Source organism: Lycorma delicatula, chromosome 9 (assembly GCF_047948215.1).
Source record: "Lycorma delicatula isolate Av1 chromosome 9, ASM4794821v1, whole genome shotgun sequence".
In the NCBI taxonomy this organism is placed as follows: domain Eukaryota; kingdom Metazoa; phylum Arthropoda; class Insecta; order Hemiptera; family Fulgoridae; genus Lycorma; species Lycorma delicatula.
The window spans coordinates 42,792,599-42,813,675 of NC_134463.1; the positions used below are offsets into that span (position 1 = coordinate 42,792,599).

The window sequence follows — 21,077 nt, forward strand, 5'->3', positions numbered from 1 at the left end:
TTTCCCATACCTGTTTTCCTTAACCATAAAATGCCAACACTATACATATCCTTTAAGGTATGATTCAAATAATGTCTTATTGCCCTCTTCTTCTACATGGGTTTCTAAAAGGCAGAAACAATCATACCTACCAACAAAGACAGAAATTCAAAATATCACTTACCCTTCATCCTGTAGTATTATAAAATAAAATACTTAATTGGCTGTCATCAGTTCTGACTTTGCTAGCAGCTCCACATCACTCATTTGCTGTTACATCTTCATAATTATGCTGCTCCCTTCTTCTCTTTACACTCTTTGGTGTTCTATCTGTTAAACAGTTTTCTTAATCTTTTCTTTTCCATTTTGATTTCCCATTCACAACCTTTTCTCATCATTCCAGTTATAAACTATATACCCCTTCCACAACTAGATGGTCCTGAACAACAATCACCTTTAATCAAGATTAAAGGTGTATCATTAATTTATTTTCAAATATCCAGGAATTTTGTTCTGATTTTCCTTGTTTGAAGAGAGAAATGTTTGTGAACAATGAACATAGTTCCTTTTAATTTCATAGTATTATTTAAAATAAACCTTAAATCTGTATCCTTTGGAAAAATGTTGTACAATTCAGAAAAATTATGGTTAGTATTGTGCATTACCACTTTTGGGTTTCCTATTGGAGGGAAGCTGTTCAGCCACAAATATTCGCTTGCCTTGGAATAGTTTCATAGAATCTTTTGACCCTACTATGTAGCAGGCACTATTAATATCAAAGACAAATTTTTAAATATAAAATCTTTTCAGCTACTACAGTCCTCTAAATCCACCACTTTGCTATAAAATTTATTTTTCTAGTTAAATGTTTATTTCACTTTGTACAGCTTTATTTTCCATCACTACGCTCTTAGCAGTAGTAAACACTATATATAATTATTAGTAGATCGTATCTTGTGTAATATTCAAAAAAATAAATCTTCTTTCAAAATTTTCCAGCTATGATTTTAGTGCTTCTGCTTCTATCCCTTTAGTGCAGATAGTCGAGATTTTCTTCCCATTCTTACACATTACTGCAGGTGAGTAATCATCTTGCTGTTACATCTTCTTAAGTCCAATACTTTCTCTTAATTTTTATTTTCTAATTTGATTTCACATTTCTAACCCATTCTCATCATCCAGATTATAAACTGTACTCCTTTCGTCCTATCGCATTTTTCAAAACTTACAGGATAAATAACTTTACTAAATATTGTATAATTTTGCCATGTTACTGTCATAAAAAAAGCTGAAAAAATTTAATTACACTGTTAGAATTATCTATCTTTTTTGAGTAGATACATTTTGCAAACAACAATTACATGTCATTTTCTGTTTTCATTTTATCAGTGGTGAAAGTAAAAAAAACAAAATATAAAATTTTTCCAACAGTTTATCAATGGTTCATCAACAAAATAATAGATGATAATTGCCTTAACTCAAAGTATTAAATGAATATTACACTATTTTTTATTTAATGTTCCAACAGTTTTCTCACATACAATAGTTGCTTTTGTTTATTTGATTGATAGATTTTTACACCCTTCTTGGTGAATTCATTCTTCTGTTTGTAGAGTCCCTTTACATCCCTGTATTATTTTTTTCATTTTATGTATGGCATATAAACTTTAAAAATTTAGTTTCTGTTCTTTTTTGCCTCTCAATTTTTTTTTGAAACATCTCAAAAATTTTATTGACAGTAGTAGTTCATCTGCAGAATAGTATTTTGTTTTATGTGATTTTCAGACAAAGATTACCAATCTGATTATTTTTCCACAAAAAAGATTTCTTTAAAACCAAGTACAACTAGGATGACCAACATTACACATATATATACACACACACACACACACACACACACACACACACACACACACACAATGTCCCCCCTCTCACTCACTCTCTCACCATTTAGTTTGATAATTATATTGAATAAATTAAATATTAACAGGGAAATCCTATTTTATTTTTGGTAAATTTTTTTGTAAAGATCAATCAAGATCAAACTTTAAATAATTGTCTAACAAACTCTTGCCATTCGTATACACTTCACTATTTTACAGTTAAATTTCATGGAAAGTCTGTATTATATGACTGATTAGTTTTGTATATTAAAACTACAGTTTAGTTATGACAGCCTTAAATGTAGAAAGTGAAAAAGTTTAGCTTTCTCAGATTATAAAAACCTTAATCTCTTTCTATTTGTATACATACATAGTACAAATTTCATTTTTGTTAAATTTTACTGTAATTTGAGGATGAACTGAATTTTAAAATTGTGTGTAAAATTATTATTGCTTTAACTAGTCATTACTTTAATTAATCATTACTTAACTGCATATTTTTAGTTATATACTTGTTTTATGTTTGCAGAATTTTTATGAATCAGAAGATAATGAAAATAATGAAAACAACAAATGACTGTTATGTTTTTGTAGCAGTATAGAAATGAGGATATGGCCCCACGAACCAACAGGATAGAAGTGTTTTGGTCACGTGACATTGGCTCGTTCCTCTGACATCTTTGAATCTCACTTTTCCCTGTGAGAAATTGCTTTTTCTCTCCCAGTTTGCCAACCTATTTTTACACAGTATCTTTTATTGGATTTTGGTGTAGATGATAATGATATTAGTTCAGTATCAAAAACTGTACATGTAAATATATGTAACACTGCACTGTTCACTCTTCTTAAAGATGTTAATTATAGCAATCTGTTGCCATATCAACACAACAATCGATCTTGTGGAAGCTCTTGTGGAGGAGCAATGAGGACAGCTCGTCTACAGTTTAAAATAAAATATCATAGATTTACTAAAAATCTATGATATTGTATTTACTAAAAAATCTATCTGTGTTTTGAAATTTTTGATTGACAACACTGGAGGAAAAGTGAATCATCTACAAGGAAAAGGAAAATTCTAAGATAGCAGAGGGGTGAGGCAGTATCATGTAACTAAAATACCTCAATCCTATTGGTTTGTGTCTCTGTATTACTTGTGTAATTGTTATTTTTATGTTAAAATATAGTCCGTTGTTTTCAAATTTCTTTTTTTTCAAAAATAGTTAATTTATTTCATTTGTTACCCTGAATAGATCAGTTTTATGTGTGCATTAAATAGCTAATTTTATCTACACCCAGGCAAGGATGACATATTAATGTGTTATTTTTGGGTGTTCTACAAATTAAGGATGAGTACAAAGTGAAAGAGAAAATCTGCATGTAATTAATATCACTCCTGATTTTTTTATTGTTATGTACAACTTTGTGCATTGACTCCTAGAAGACATCAATATGGATGGAGGAGATTAGTAGCATGCAATTTTTAAATCATAGGTTATAAAATTATCCAAATTTACTGTTTAAAATTATGTTTATGTAATAATATAAATACCATTATAAAAAAAAAAAAAACCATTGGATTTTGAGATGTCAGTTCTTTTTTACTGATGTGCGATCATTGTTAGTTTCACTCAGTGCAATTTGACAATTAATGAAAATAAGTGCACATTTTTATAAGCTTTAAAAATAAATATTGCAAATAACAAAATAGATAATAATAATAATCATAATAAATAATCAAAATAAATAATAATCATGTAGATGATAGTAATAATATAGAACATTCATCACTGGCAAAGTTCTTTGGGTCAACCTCCGTGGCACATTTCATCCTTTTATCCTTTAAATTGGAAGTTTGATTTCTGAGACCATGCATAGAATTTTTTATGTGCTGCAAGATTTCCTTTTCTTATTCCCATGCACAAGCTTTGAGGTTTTCATAACCTTTTTTGGAATGATCTTGTAGATTACATTTGAGAAAAAGCGTAACACTTTTATTTGCTTAAGACTAATATTTACATTTGGTAATATCTAGAAATAATTGTAAGCTCTTGTATGTAACACTCAATACTGTTTTTTTTTTTTTAATCGCCAAAATAAAATTTAAGAGGTTTCAGGCTATAAAAATAACAATTAGTTATGTGATTAAATAAGAAAATATGAAACATGTAAGCAAATCTTTTAGACTAAAAAAAAATAGTGATAGTTCTTTCCTTATAAATTTATGAAATAATCACCCGTTGTCAAAAAAATTTCAAAAGAGATTTAGACAGTTGCAATTGTAACACTAGAAGTGGAAGTCTATGGAAAATGATTATTTGAATGAAAGCTATTTTATGAAGGGCCAAACAAAGTTCATCCAGAATTTACTATACAAGAAAATAACCTAAGTGCTGAGTTCGACTTTATAACTGAACATCTAGGACTCAGATTTATTGATTCCTGCATGTGGATCCTGCACATGATCCTACACTTTGTGGTCTTCTGAAAGGTTTGTCATCCGAGCTGAGTTACACCTCAGTACACTTCAGCTATTAAAACTTTATTCTAAATTGCCTTTGTGTTCTAATTGATTTTTTTTTATGGAAGCTCGACATGATGATTCATTTTTTGTGAAAACTTGTTATGATTCATATTCCACTGATCAATTTTGGTGAGTGATAGATATGGCTATAATATCTCATGTGTCTGCTTTCATCCCTACCTCTTTATAAATCAGTTTGACTAACTTTACTAAAATTACAGATACAATACAGAAATGTGTTACAATTACAATTATAATTACAATTACAATTACAATACAGAAAGAAATGAATTAGTTCTTTTTGACTGACTGTAATATATTTACATTACGAGAGATAGCTGAAATATAATGTCATTGTTGTTTACAACTAGCAGATGAAAAAAAGATTTGGCATAAGTACATTTTATTTACTACAAAAAACATACAATTATTTTTCCATGTAATTGCCATATACAGCTACACATTTCTTCAAACAGAGAAGTAGTATTCTCATTCTACTCAATAAAGAATTTTGATGGTCTTTCCTTGATCCAAAATCTCACTGCACTTTTTTCCCATGATATGCCCCAGTGTGGATTATGTTTCAGCCACCACTTTTAGCTTTGGATTACATCAGTGAAGTATCACCTGCATAAAATACTATTTGACTTTGTTTAATTATTGATGGTAGTTCACTAATTAGATATTAAAAATAAAATTACATAGCATTAAACCCTATGGAATTCCAACTTTGAATGAGTTGGGGATGATAATTTTTTAACTCTAAACAATGTTTCTTACCTGTAAGATATGATCTAAACAATGGTATTAACTAAATTTATTACCTATTTTTTTCAATTTCTATATAAATTAAATTAAAAACTTTAGTTAGCCACCACTGTTTCCTCCAAATTACTAAGGCTTTTATGTAAATTACCATTTTCTAAACCTATGTTGTTCTATAACTAATGTATTATTTTCATTCATATAAGATACTTATGTATTGAGCACTTGCTTTCACATATTTTTGTAAAAGTTTGAAGCAAACTTACAAGCCTATAATTTTCTGTTTTTATTTTATTGTTTATGCAAAGGTTCATTTAAAACTTTAATTGTTCAGGACCTATTTTAACCAAGGCTTGAGCCTTCTAATGGGAGTAAATTTTTGTTCCTGTATATAGATTAGGACTGCACGTGTTGTTTTATCAATATCATAATATTATTTTCTGAGACCTAATAATTTTACCTAATATGGGCATTTTTGAACCGACAGCATTAAAAGTTTTAATAGTATTGACTATTTTCTGCCAAATAAGAAAACAAATTTTAACGATTAAATGTAACCATTATAGTAACAAAATAATGGTCTACTCAAATCAATTGCACAAGTTTTCTTAACAATTTCTAACAACATTCATTGCATATTAACCACACTAGCAAAAAATATTTATCATTTTATTATTAAAAGTTAAATATCACTTCAGGTATGACTTAATAAATGTTTTTTTAATACTGTAACATCTTACTTGAATATCAAAATAAAAGTACTAATTTTAAAAAATGTTAAATAACTACTTCTGAATGAAATTATTGCTCAAAAAATGATAAATTATTTTGTCCAAAAATATAAAATTTTGCAAGATCATGAGAATGGATTGATTATTCAATAGTTAATAGGTCAATAGTCAATAGTTCAATAGGCTATGTATTTTTTAGTTTTTTTTCTGCAATTCATGCTGGTGTAAAATCGGATTAAATTTAAAATTAGGTTCTTATTTTCAGTTCAAAATTCAATAATTATGATTGATTAAATAAATAAATCTTTTGCTGTGAGTACATAATAACATACAATGTCAGTCATGTTAGGAATGGTTAAGAATGCTATTCCACAAATAAAAAGAGGAGTTCCTCTTTTTACTGAAGAGGGACAGTTGCCCCTCTTTAGTTTTCAATCGAACAGGAGCACATTGATTTGATTTTTACATTGAGGTAGATTAGTGAAATGGGAATTGAGTATGGGAAAATTGTTTACCTCTGTTTCATTGATTTGATTACAAACTGCAGGAATTATGTAAGGACTGCAAATGCATTGTCAAAGGAATTTGTTACTACAGCAGGAGTTTGACAGGGACCTTTCTTTGCCTTTTATATTGCTTTTTATGATGTAATGAAAAGCTGTAGGCAAAGTACAAAGAAATATTACATCAGAAATTGGAGTTTGAAGCCTAATCATCTGAACTTATCTTATATAAAATTGTTTGCTGATAACTTGGTGCTTTTGAGTGATCTGAAACAAGTTTGCAGATGAATGTTAGCATATGGGTAGAAGAGTTGAGGAAGAGGAACATGGAGGTTAGTGAGCAGAAAACAAAACAATATTGATATTCAAGGAAGAAATGGAAACTGGAGTGGTGATTAGGGGTAGAACATTGCAACAGGTTAAAACATTTTTACGTACCTGGCCTTCGGGTTTAGTAGTGGGGAGTCACATTGATGAAGAGATTAATAGCAGACTGGCAGCAAGTGGCAGGTTTTATTTTGTTTTGAACTGAGGTTTTATTGGTAAGAAACACTACTACATGTAGTTGTCATGGACCTTGTGTCTGAGAAGCACAAAAGTAAGATCCAGATACAGGAAATGAGGATTTTAAGAAGGATCCTGGCAAAGAGAAGAAGGGACAGATTAATAACTTTATAAAAAAATGTTCCGAAGGTAATTTTCACTGTCGAGAATGTGGAATTGCAACAACTTAGGTGGCTGGGAAATTTAATAAGAATGGTTGAAGATAGATTGCCTAAATAGGTGTGGGAGACTAGGACTGATGGATGGAGGCCCAGGAAGACCGAGAAGTTCATGGAGGAATGGGGTGCATACAATGGCTCAGAAAGAGTTGGAGATTTTAATAAAACAGCTGGCGAATGATAGATGGTAGTCAAAATATGTGATCATATTAGAAGTTTTCACACTGAATTCAAATATGTATTCACAAATTACATTAAGGAACAAAATTAAACTTTTTTTTTGCCCAAAGAACAATATGTAATCCTAATAAAACTTTTCACGCTGAATTCAAATATGTAAACAGATTTTCTTCATCACCCAACATTTTTTTTGATACGTAGATAAACTTTGAAAGAAATGTAAAAATTTACATGCATCTAGAACACTCTTCAAGTTACCTAAAATTTGTTAGTTTTCATTTTGTATTTGGCATCTGGAACATCCCTCTTTAGTGTTCAGTAATAATCTGGGAGCATTTATCCAATCTATTGTTACAGAAACATCTTCCATGACTGAGATGCTGGTGGAATCTATTTAGACTTTCTTTTAAACTAAATTTGTTAATCCATCAAACTCTTAACAAAATTTCACACAATCTATAGAAAATAATATTACTATAAATTATATTGAAAGATTGTTTGAGTAATATAATTAGCATTTTCATATTTTTTAATATTTCTATAACTTTACTTTTTAGTACCTAAGCAACTTTACCAGGTAACTTCATAATGCTTTGCCATTTAGTGACATTTATTTAATCTTGTCAAGGAGGTTTTTTAATTATATAGAGATCCAACTATAAAGATTACTTGGTACCAGTTCAGCTTCTTACACGCATTTGCAAGAGGTGTCAGTAGTAAAAATAGCAATTAAATAAAAAATGACAAAAGTTTTTTTAACAAATGCATCTATATATTTAAATGCTTTACAATTGATTAATTTCCATATCCGAGTACACATAAATACAGCCTGAAATTATCATAGTGGGATTTTATGATTACATCATAAGAGCAATAGAAATTTACTTTATCATCTTAACGTTAAACCATTATTAACAAAAAAAAAAATTCATATTTTGTTTTTAATTAAAATTAATTTTAGATAATCTTGATATTTTTATGTTCTCCTTTTTAATTAACTGAATAGATCTATCTATAAAAAATACCTTTTTAGTTTAAATTGCTTTGTATTTAGTGTTAACAATACTTTTTATGGTCAGTGTTTTTTTTGTTTTTTTTTGTTTTTAAGCAATGATTTTACAATATATAAAATAATTTTTAACATATGCACCAAGTGTAATGATATATAAACTAAATAAGAGAAAGAAATTTGAAAGACTGTTGCAGCGGAATCCACATGTTCATTACCTAGGATTCCCACATGGCCAGGGATCTAGCAGATACTCCTTGTGTGTTGTGATGGTTCAACTCAGTAATTGCTTTATGAATTTTAGTGATGATAGGATGTCTAGAATATAAATCTTATAAAGCTTGTAGTGCACTAAACGAATAAGGATGTGACAGTATTTTGGATGAATGATATTAAAAGCCTTATTGATGGCTTACAGTTATTGTGGAGTAAACGTAGTTCTAAAAGAGGCATTATTTCAGAATAATTAAGCATTGTAGACACTTGAAATACCAGGTAGACCAAATATACAGGTTCTGTCATTTACAACAAATACATCCAACAATATCATTCTGTTTCGACCCATCTTTGTATACTACTGCATCTGGATTTGTTTTGAAAGATGATATGAATTGTTGATTTTTTTTATTATGTATGATGACGTTACAATTAAAATTTCTGGGGTGGAGTCTCCACAAAGGATATGAACAGGGTTAGGTCAGGATAATAGAATATGTCAAAATTTAAAAGGTAAAATTACACCGGGTACGAACACCCATTGGGTACTGTATAACATGGATAGTCTTTATACTGTTGTAAATGAACGTTTGTGAGGACTGCTTTAAAAACTGGGTGATTGGTTTTCCTTTAAGACTGGCAGAGTAAGATGCTAGCAACTAGTACTGTCTGCCAAAGTGACGGCTCACTGCAATTATCAAGTATGCTTACGACAGGGCTTCATGTAAAGGCACCTGTAGCCAGATGTAGAAAAATATGGTGTACAGCATCCAGCATTTTAAGCATTGTATCACGGGCTGAAGAGTAGGTGATGGACTGAACTAAGGATCATCAAAATTTAACAAACATGATTGAGCCGCTCTCCAGTTGGTGTTGCTAAGGACTGAAAGCACATCTAGAATTTTTAAACACTTGCTTTTAACTGTTTTATGTATTTGATTCACATAAGATGACTATCGAAAAGCAAACCTAAAAATTTAACAATGGTTCCCCATTGAGAAGGACTTGAGGAGTCTCAAGTCATAAAATGTGAAAACATAAATGAGAAAAGACTACACATTTTGTTTTCTCAGGTGAGAAACGTGAAACCCATGAGAATGGAACATTGGTCCAAGTTTCAAGGCAAGATATAGTACTCTGTAGTAGTCTTTCAGCTGTGGCTGTTCAGTGGGTCATGATATATATATAGCAAAATCATTAACAAAGAGAGAAGATGAAACAGGTGGCTTAACATATTTAGTAATACTGTTAATGGCTATAGTAAACAAATGGCACTTAATAAACTTCCTTGAGGCAGTCCATTCTCCAAGGTGATGCTACTCAACACAGAATCTCCAACACAAAAAGTTTAGTCATTTATGAAATCTTTAATAATGAAGGGTAAGCATATTGCTCACGATTCCCCATTCTTTGAGTGTTTAGAATACCACATCGCCAGGCCATGTTGAAATCCCTCCTGATGTCAAAGAAAATAGCGATGAGTTGCTGGTGAAGCAGAAAAAACATTTTAGATAGCTGTTTCCAGTGATACCAGATGATCAATAAAAGATCATCCTTGGCGGAAGCCACATTGTTCTGGAGATAACAGGGCATGTTTCTCTAAATACCATGTAAGCCTGCAGTTCACCATTCTCTCCATCACTTTGTACAAAATGCTTGTCAAGTACATAAGGCGGTAGTTTGAGGAGCATGCTTTTGTCTCTACCAGGTTTAAGTACTGTACGACAATAGCTTCTGACCATTCTGACCAAAAAACCCACCGATCTTCCCACTGGACAGGTGAGAAGTCTTGTGCAGAGAACAACCATTAGCGGTGTGAGCATATTGAGATGAATTTTGCAGGTCCAGGGGAGGTGTCACATGTGTTTTTTTAATGCATGTGACAATTTGTTGAATGTAAAGAAAGTTTTTAATTTGACAACCAAATCACCAACATTCAACAGTACTATTTACATCTGTATCTTATACCTCTGAAATTTATTAGTATATGATGAAGTTAGGAATGCCAAATGAAAACAGTCTGCCATGTTAGTTGCGACTGCAGATGACGACGTAAGAAGTTCTCCTTCATGAATAAGTCCGAAGATAGACTGTTTCTGAGATCCGCAAATTGCATGTGTAATTTCTTCCACACCATAGATGTGGGAGTAGTGCATGAGATGGTGTCTGCGTAATTCCTCCATGACTTTTCTTAGCATCTTTGAATACAATGAGATACCACTCTAGCCTTACAATACAAATTAAGATGTTCATTTGTAAGCCTGTGGTTAAATTTCTGGAATGCTTGCCGCCATTTCCTAATTGCATTTTTGCAATCATTATTCCACCAGGAAGTGGAGGGACATTTTGAATTTCCTGATGTCGAATGTATCTACTAGCATTCTTGAGTACCAGGAAGTTAAGAGGTAGGTTGATCTAGGTTGTCATCACTATCGTCATGGGAAGGCTTCATGGTAATCGTTCCAATTTGCTCTTTCAACAATCCATCTCCATGGTCTTTTGTTCAACAGACGGTCACAATAATAAATCGTTTATTCTCACTGGCATAAAAGTTGTCACAAACAGACCAATTAAGTTGAGGGAGTAAACTCGATGAGGATAAGAAGAGGTCGATTTGGATAAACTACTAGTCTATGAAGATATAAATGCGAATGATCCATCATTCAGTAGGTAGAGGTCCAAGTTTTGTCTCACTTTGTTTATGATATTTCCTTGAGGGGAACAGACTATCAACTCTCCATAAAATATGGTAAGCATTAAAGTTTCCTACTATAACGATGGAAATAGAATTTGGATGAGGAGATTTTGTATATCTAGTGCATCGAACTTGGAGTTTGGTAAGAGATGTAGATTGCAGATGTGCAATTTGAAAGGGACCAAAATTTTTATTGCACTACAGGAATGAGGGTAGCTAGTGGTATCCTTGTAGCTGATACACCATCCTGCATGAAGAAGCAGTCCCACCACTCCTCTCTCTACTATCTACGAGACAGTTGTATCTCTCACAGAAATAGCCCCTGAGAATTACTGCCTCTTGTTGTAGAAGCTTTCTTTGAATTACATTATTAAAGGTTCTGGTGCATGTATCAATACTCTTTCAAAACTTTCAGTCCTAGAACAAAGACTATGAACGTTCCGCTGGATAATGTTCATAAATGAAAATAACTGTGCATATACATAGATAAAGAATAAAAGATACCGATATAAAGTTAATTACAGGTGATTCAGTTTTCCTTTTTAGAATTTTTAATTTTAATAACCTTTGATGCCCTGGAGTCAGCTGGTTCCTCAACCATATCCTCCAGTATTCGAGGTGTTGGTAGGGGAAATTTTAAAAAATGGGAAGTTGCATAATATAACCCAGAGAGCGTGTTTGTAGGGGCTTCCATAACAGGGATCTTAATGGATGGCTTACTGTCAGCTGTAATACTCCTCTCCATAAAGGCAAAACTTTGGGAACAGGAGCTTTTAGAGGGATCCAACTAGTGTTGGTTTCACTAGCTGCAACTATTGATTTCTTATTCATCTTAGTTCCAAAAGAGTGGCTGTGAACAAAGCCACATAGTCAGATAACACCTTAATAAGCTGTTTGAATTCAATGCAGGATCCACACTGTTGATTACCTGCATTTGTAGAGAGTTGCCTTGAAGCAGCGGCTGCCAAAAAGATGTCTATTTTTACCAGATTCCCAGAGTTTAGTGTCTTTTTGTACTCTCTTCGTACGGACGTAAAGAATAGTTTCTGCTCTGTACAAAGTTTGAGAATTGCCTTCTCTTTTTTAAAATTTGTGCTACCTTGTGAGCAAGCTGTATGTTATCACCCACAGTTAACACATTTTTCTTCCTCCTAGCAATCAGAATCATTGTTATCGCAGTACTTCATCTAAATCCACTATGTTCAGTCAAAACAGGTACACTTCTTGAAGGTGGTGGTTAATTGAAGTTTTTATGTAAAATTTCTTTCTGTATATGTAATAATTTAGTGAGGCGGATTTGAATGAAAGTAGAATGTAGATGAATTATAATTATTTAGATGAATTATCTAAATACTTAAAATATTTTATTTCCATTTGACCAGAATCAGATGTAGCAAACTGTATTTTGTATGGTGGTTCTGATAATATTGTAGTTAGCAATAGGGACCAAGGGATGATCATATTTCCAGAAATAAAATTCATTAAGATATATGGTACCACAAATCTAACAACATAAGTAATTAAGGATTGAAAAATGTGTTTTTTTATTTTAATATAGGAAAGTTTATTTATTATTTTTATCCTTTAAAAGTCAGTTGTTATAATTATTCCAAAATATTTGTTGTTGTACAAAATATAGTATTTAAATATAACGATAAGTTGTCCTGACAGTGACATATAATGCTGAAGTAACTAGCAGTAAACTCATTTTGTTAAATATACATAGTTAATTTAGATTCTTATTATTTATTTAATTAATCAGATGCTTACTGATTAATTGATTACAGATGCTTACATTACTTATTGTCTCAAAAGTCTATATATACTCAAATTTCACATATGTAATTTATTTATTTTGTTTACTAGAACAACAATAGAAACCTAATAATGAAATTAATTTAAGATGTTTAATAACAATAGATACCATTTAATGTAAAATAATAGTATAAAAATTACTTTTTGTACATCTATGTGAGTGCTTGTGTGTGTTAGTATGGTTTTAATCAGCTAATTAATTTGTATGCAATAAAGTCTTGCTAATCTAACATATTGGCCTACAGTAGTACCATATTACTGAAAACTTCAGATTACTGGAAAGTTATATAATATGAATCAAACTTGTCAAAATTACAATAGCCCACTTTATTTTTCTCAAAACCAAGTTAGATAATACAGTAAACTGAAGTTATAACATACAATTTTGTATCAAAACACTGAATATTTGAATTATATAGTTTAACATTTAACTATATAATTAAATGTCACATGTCGAACAATGCGAGGGAAAAGCAATGAAAAGGACTCATCTACTGAAAAGACTTACTACTGCAAAATGGGGAGCTAACCAGGAAGTGTTAATGACAGCATATAAAACATACAGTAGACTAGTCCTGTAGTACGGAAGCAAAGTGAGAGTCACCACTGGCTCCACAACTACATATAAGATGAACCTTGTCCAGAACACTGGTCTGAGACTAACAACCAATGCTGTTAAATCCGACCCTGAAGGCAGCTGTGGAAGCTCAGACACAAATGGAGCCTCTTCATGTCCACCATGAAAGAAGTGCACAGCACTTCTGGAAATGTTCAAGAAGAGTGTATAAGCAACAATGGATAGTTACCAGCAAGCAGCAAGCAGGCTCAAAACCCAAATTGGATCACCCATTGCATATAAGAACCTGTATGAGAAGTTCGGCCTGACTTCTGTAGATATGATGCCACTAAAAACCTATCAAGATTCTTTTGAACACCTGCCACAAGCCAAATATAACTTAAAATATCATCAACTGCCAAAACACACCTCTTATGAAGTGGAATTAAGACAGGCTGAACTCCAAATCATTCATGAAGATTATCCAGATCAGGAATGGTTGCACATTTATACAGACGGATCATCAATACCAGGAACAGGAGAAACAGGAGCTGCATACTACTGCCACCACTTTCAGGGGCATCTTGCAGTCAGCGCTCCACAAAGCAATTATGATGGAGAGATTGCTGCAGTTCAAGCAGCCGCCACTCAACTTGAAATTCTTTCCACACAGAAGGTAATTTTCTTTGTCGATTCACAAGTGGCCATCTGGAATTTGTCATGTAACACTATAACTGACTGCACAAGAACTTTGGAGTGCAGGAAGACCTTAAACGAACTGAGATGTCAAGGCTGGCAGTTGAAACTCCAATGGGTTCCCAGCCATGTTAATATATATGGTAATGAAATGGCTGACAAATTGGCAAAGCTGGGAACCTCTCTGCCTCAGCCATCCAGCACTACTACTTCTTTTGACTCAGCCAAAGCACAATTAAACTCTGCAGTCAATAAATGGGTTCGTGAAAACCACAAAGAATCAGCGGTAGGCAAGAAGTGAGAGAGTCTTGTCACACATGGCTCTATGAGCTATAGCCTCTTTTGAGCAGTCAGCATTGCCGCATTTAGATTAAAAACTGGACATGACTATCTGGTCTCGCCAGATAGATTGAAGAGTAAAGATAATTCTATCTTTACACTTCAACTAATTTTCATCAAGGTGAGAAAGGCAGTTATCAATAATCAGTATCACTTTTGAAAGCAATTTCTTTTTTTTTAGAAATTTTTTCACAGATGGAACAAAAATGTCATTAAACCATTCAGCAGAAACTAATTTTGTCATCCAGTCCCTTGATTTTTATGAATGACAGGGACAATCACATTCTTGAATACTTTAGCAGTTTCAGCGTTTCCTCTAACAAGTCAAGTTTGTGTGTTCCACTTGCATTGCAATATGGTAAAATATAATGGGTTTGCAGATTAATATGATCGGGTAAATAAATTAACTAAAATATAAAATCTTGCTCTTGTGTAACAAGTTAAGAGAATTTATGGGCAAGTTCAGATGGGAGTTATGAGGTATTACTGTCAAAACTTTTAAAAGTTTTTGTTTTCTTCCTTAACAATTTATTTTTATATGGATAGCTTTTAGATGGCTATCACTCATTAATAAATGGCGGCAATAAACTACCTAATATCTTTAACTTCAGTGACTGATGGTAACAAGTTTATTAAATCACGGGTTCAGCTGTTGATATTTTATTGTTACATTGCTTCATTTAATTTCAAAAGTATACTATTCTGTCAAACCCTAGCTCTTGTAGAACGGTCAGGTTGTAAAGAATACAGTTACAGATTTAAGGTTTCATAACATTCTGGAAATTGAAGGGTGTTGAGTAAGCGTAAAAGATAAAATATAAGAAACTGGTTTCCACTGATCACTGAAATTACAATTTCACAGTTTTGTTCATCTTTTCATATTGCTTTGTTTTCATGTCTAACTTATCCAGTGTTTTCTTTTATTTATAGTATTTGTTATTATAACAAAGTTCTTATTTCTTTTTTGGACCACAAAAAATAACATTTATATTCTTATTCATTTTCATTATTGTTATGATGGATTGAATTTATATTATTGTAAACTTTACATTTATAGTAGTAGTTGAACCTTCTAAAAATTGTGTTTTGTACAATTTACTCATTTTAGTAGTAAATTTCATATATATTTTTTAACATTAACTAATCAGAACTTTGTTGTTACTCACAAAAACCTATTAATAACAATACAGAGTATATTGGAATCAACCAGTTTCACTGCAAGTTAAATTTTTTGAGTCATCAGTCAGTCAACTGGTTTGATGCTATTCATTTCTGTTTTTGTTAATTCTTTAACTTTTTTTAGTGTATTAAATATCTCATACATTCCGACGTGCATTATCTTTCTTTACAGGTTTTATCTTCTTCACATGTCAATGTCACCAAATTAACTAAATCTGATATCATAATTCACAGTCCACCAAACTTATTATTTACTCATATTAATTAGTAGAGAATGCTTGGAACCAATGGTCTCCTGAACAATGGGTATGGCATGTTTTCATTAAAACATGCCACCAGTATTCTGCAATTTGTTCTCGCTAATCATATGGTCATTGCAAAAATAACGAAAAGTAACAACTGAATGTATTCCTTTCTTTTGTAGAAAGATGCTCTATATGATCTACATAACATTAAAAAATAAATCTTTAATAAAACTTACTGAATCTAAATTGTATGTAAAACACTACATTTATTTTATAATATTTTACAAAATATAAACCCTACTCTATGCAAAAAAGATTGCATCTAAATATAAATTAAGTTTTAAAATAAATGCATAATGAAACTTAATTAAAATTATTCTGTATGTAAAATTTATATTTTTATTTTGTTTTCTTATTACGTTTAACTTCTGCTGATTTTTCCTTATTTGTTTTTGCTTCTTTATTTGTTTGGTTTACTTCATTATTTATTTTTACATCCAACTTTTTTGTTTTGTTTCGTCTGCAACAGAATATTTAAAATAATTAGGCATCAATAAATAAAAAACTTGAAAAAATAATACCGAATTTACTTTAAAATGTAAAAAAAAATTATTACTTAAGTTTTTTATTAAGTATTTTTAGTTTTATCTTTGGTATTTATTTTATTTTTAGATTAAGTTTGAGTAGATCTTTGAAAAGCACTGTTCATATATGAAAAAAGATATATGCTAAGCTGTGAAATGAAATGAATTTAACAAAAATTAAGGTGTGGAATTTTGATAAATATAAGCGACGGAATCCCTGAGAAATAATGCAAACAATGCTCATGCATTATAGTATATGAGCCAAAGATCTCTGGAATGGCAGGAGTACGTAATATTTTTCTCTGACTAGAATGATATCCGGCTATACATATTTTTGTATAATAATAATTCGATACTTGGTAATGATGAAAAAAGTAAAATATCCTAATATTAATTATGAACACAATGAAATTAAAAAAAATTCTTTGCTTGAATTTATCTGGAAAATACCTTGCAACAGCACCAATAGAAGAACTCTTCTACAAAATTAAAAACAATGATCAAAATTACTTTAATCAAAATATTTTATGAATTTGTAATGAAGTAGAAATGGTAAATCCCTTATCTCTCCATTGAAAGAATAAAAAAGTACAATTGAGATAAAAAAGTACAATTGCATTTATTAACACTATGGCAATTCTTCACAGTTTGAAAAAAAAATGGTTATTGATTTTTTAATAGAGGTCGACTACAGTAGAACCATTAGAATCAGAACTTTTAAAGTAGGCTTTTTCAGGTTTATCTGAAAATCCTCATAAATAAAGGTTCTGGAAAATCTGATACTTTGTTGCAGAGATATTTATCCTGAGACTCGATGAAATAAAATATTTAATTGGGATGTAAGAACTTTTCCACTCATATTTACAAATTTACTTAAAAATTTTATTCATTTAATCAAACATACATTTGTTAGACAAATGCCAACATTATTTAAGAAAACTGCACCTGATGTTGTTTAACTTATATCATATAAAGGAGCAAGTTTATTTAAAAATGGCTTCAACCACTAGCATATCATTCTTATTTCACTCCCTTTAAACTTTAAAGACTGTTACTTTGATGTTCCAAGTGTTTATGAATAATCAACTTGTAACAAGAACTGTTACACCTTAATCATGTTACTGAATGTAGCTAAATATAGTTAATTCAGAAAGTTACTGTTCTCTTGATTTTCTGAAATAATAATTATAAACATTTGTACATTATTCAGATTTGTTAATAATTACGATAATAAATCTAAATTAAAAAGATTATTGTAAGTAGAGGTGTAACAATAGAAATGGTAATGATAATGGACTAGTAAAAGATGTCAGGCAATCCACAGTTCATCATCTGACCCAGGATAATGAATTAAAAGGAAAAAGAAGAATAATAAATTAGATTTATTACATATTGAAAGTCACAGATTATAAAGAAAATCATATAAAATACATTGAAATCTATTGTCTTCTAGATCTAAGTTTATTTCAAAACACTTCAACCATCTAATTTTGTATAGCTATCTCACATTTCAATCATTAAAGGGCTAAACTATTTGCTATGTTGCTTTACATAGTTTGTAATCCAGTCTTGATGTACGTTTAAAAAATATATTGCTCAAAAGAACCACAGCCCTATTAAAAATTATATTTATACAAAACAATTCAATAAAAAAATTTAACTAGTAATTCACACCAACCTGACTGACAATGTTACCAATCTGTCAGTTAGGCTGGACAATAATTTTCTGAATGCTGTAGTATTGAATAAAATTTATAAAGATTTTTAAAAATTAGAAATTTATAGAATACAATTACTTGAAATTTTGATGATTTACTTAATTAATGTTATTTAATTTTCTGTTTGAATTTTAACCTAAATCTGGAAATGGTTAAAATAAAGATTACTTTATTCTGAAAGGTTGTTTTTGTATTCATGATACCGCTGATACTTGATCAATCTCCATAAAAGATTATTTGCCAAGATTTTAAGTGCAGCATCTCAGGAAAGGTTATCTTACTTATAATGGATTGGATTCCAACATTACTTTTTATGTGTTAAACACTCGTAAATATTTTAACGTAAAAGATAACTTAACACTTTAAATACCAACTAGTATGGCAACAGAGCTCATAAAAAAATATTAAAATCAGTATACTTGTATGACAAGTTTTTAATTTTAATTTCTTTCCTTATGAATTGTAAACAGTGTGTTTAATTCACAGTATCACAGAAACAGGTGCATACATTAATTTGTGACAACCCTATTTATCACAATCTTTATTATAAATGTGGTGTATTAGTGCACCTGACATATAATACCAGTCAGATTTGAACAGAGTAAAACTGTCACTTGTAGGACTGAATATCACCTGTATTTCAGTGGGCTTGACATGTTTATATGCAATTATATGTTTGGCTCTGTGAAAAAGGCAGCAACAATCACTTTATTGCTAACCACCTTAGTAAGCATGCATGCAATGTTTGTTATTACTGGAAATGAAAGTACATTTTTTGGGAGTATCTTTTTTTGTCAGGTTGTTTACAACCATTATGGTTATTGTTGACATGTTAAATGATCAATAGATGTGTGGGTCACAAGAGACAAGTGCATCAGTTGTTAATGCAATACACTAGCTGAATGTATAGTTCTGTAGCTCTGTTCTAATATGTAGTCATTATATTTTTAAAATATTTTTAATAACAGTGAAAATGTTGCTATATGTCACAGTTATTGCACCTGAAATACATGTAGCATATTCATTTCAAAAGGTTTACATTGCTATTTGCTAATTCAGTGCTTTGCAAAGCATTAAATTGTAAACAGTAATCTAAACAAAACAGGCATCAGCTTCATAAATATAATGTTCATTATGTAAATAAAAACATTTCAGCAAAAAGTTGCCTTCTTGTTAATAATAAAGAAAAAAGAAAAATATATAACTAATAGTAGTATGTCACCATTAAATTGTGATGAATTTTTTTTTTACCAAGAATATAATTTTAAGGACAGAAGTAGTTAGTAAAAATAATCTATTTTGTATTTACTTTTTTTATGAAAATATAAATATAAATATGAAGATTTGGAATAAAATAAAATGATTGGTTATCTTCTATGGATATTTTGTAGTGAATCTGTGAAAGTCTAAAATTCAGTAGAAAACTGTTCAACTCAAAGAGTTGAACAGTTTTTTCAGATAAGGGGTGTTTAATTCTGAAATTTAAAGCACCATTTCTTATCCGAGAGGTTTTTTTTTGGAGAGAAGTAACAAGCAACAATATTGCTGCAATTGAGAGTCAGTTATGCTGGCCACATGGCCAGCATGTGACAAGTCATAATTGTCACATGATAGGCTGTTTTGTTGTACTGTTCACTTGAATTTATTCAAATACATAGCAAATGTACACTTAATTTGAGAATTATTATTATTATTATTTTTTTTTATTAAACATATATTTACTTATTGTAAATGAGATGCTTATATTGAATTATATTTTTGTTTAGTTTATAAAGTTTATTCGCATATCTTTTTGTAGACAAACATTCATGAACAAATGCTACATAAGTTTTAGAAATTTTTAAACAAAAACTAATCTTCACTGTGAACAATTAATATAAATTGTTATTTAAACTGTATTTTAGAATACTTTTTGTAATTTTTAACAGAGATTTCTACAGTATCTAATAATGAAATGAGAAGTCAGAAATAGAATGTGCAACAATTTTGTCATGGCTAATAACTCCCTGGGAAAAGATCACTTGTTAACTACTCATTCTGTATGGAATGGTTTACAGGACTAAGTTCCATGATATTATGGTGCTTAAAAGGGATTTTTCTAACAGAAAATTTCACTAAAAATTTAATTTTTATTTATTTAAAATTTTTATAATTTACCTTGTAAGGATCCTTGAAATTTGGCCAATTATTTTGTAAAGTATAAAAAGAGTTGCAAAAATACAAATAATAATTGATATGTATGCATGCTGATATTCTTGTTCCAAATTTGTTTCTTGTTTCTTCTGTTGCTTATCTTTTTGTATTTTTATTTCTTCTTCACTTTTAGCTTTAGCTTTTCCTTTCTCTTGTTTTGATATTTTATATTGAATTTTCAATATTTCACATTCTTCTTTTCCGAAATTTAGATGTTTACACATTTCTTCTGGAGAGTGATCACAATATTTTAAACTGCATTCTTCGTTTGTAATTACAGGTTCAAATAATTCATAAACATTTTTAAAAGAACATAAATTATCTTCACCACATGCATCGCCAAATGTAATCGGTTTTTCATTTACTAAAAATTTCACACGGTTTCTTTCGCCAGTAGAACATCTAAAAAAAGAAAAGTACAAAAATATATTTTATTATCAGTACCATTCATTTAAATTTGTATTTACATTGAATTTATTAAACATGTTTATTATTAAAATCTGACTAATAATCAGTTATTTATAGAACAAATTCTATTTCCCATAAAC

At 30.4% G+C, this 21,077-nt stretch overlaps 1 protein-coding gene across 6 annotated transcripts in view; it reads right to left on the reverse strand.

Annotated features, from left to right (window-relative positions):
* Nucleotides 1–4,837: 4,837 nt before the first annotated feature.
* LOC142330499 (multiple inositol polyphosphate phosphatase 1-like) overlaps nt 4,838–21,077 on the reverse strand; it is a 461,575-nt gene continuing 445,335 nt past the window's right edge. Inside the window, exons 9-11 of one of the 6 annotated variants that reach the window (XM_075375797.1) lie at nt 20,494–20,931; nt 16,454–16,554; nt 4,838–5,022 (exon numbers count right to left, since the gene is read on the reverse strand). In XM_075375797.1, coding sequence (XP_075231912.1) covers nt 4,991–5,022; nt 16,454–16,554; nt 20,494–20,931 — 571 coding nt within the window. In that variant the 3' untranslated portion in view covers nt 4,838–4,990. Of the gene's footprint in view, nt 5,023–16,276; nt 16,555–20,493; nt 20,932–21,077 lie in introns of those variants that run through there. The other 5 variants (XM_075375791.1, XM_075375796.1, XM_075375795.1 and 2 more) reach the window with 5 other exon arrangements.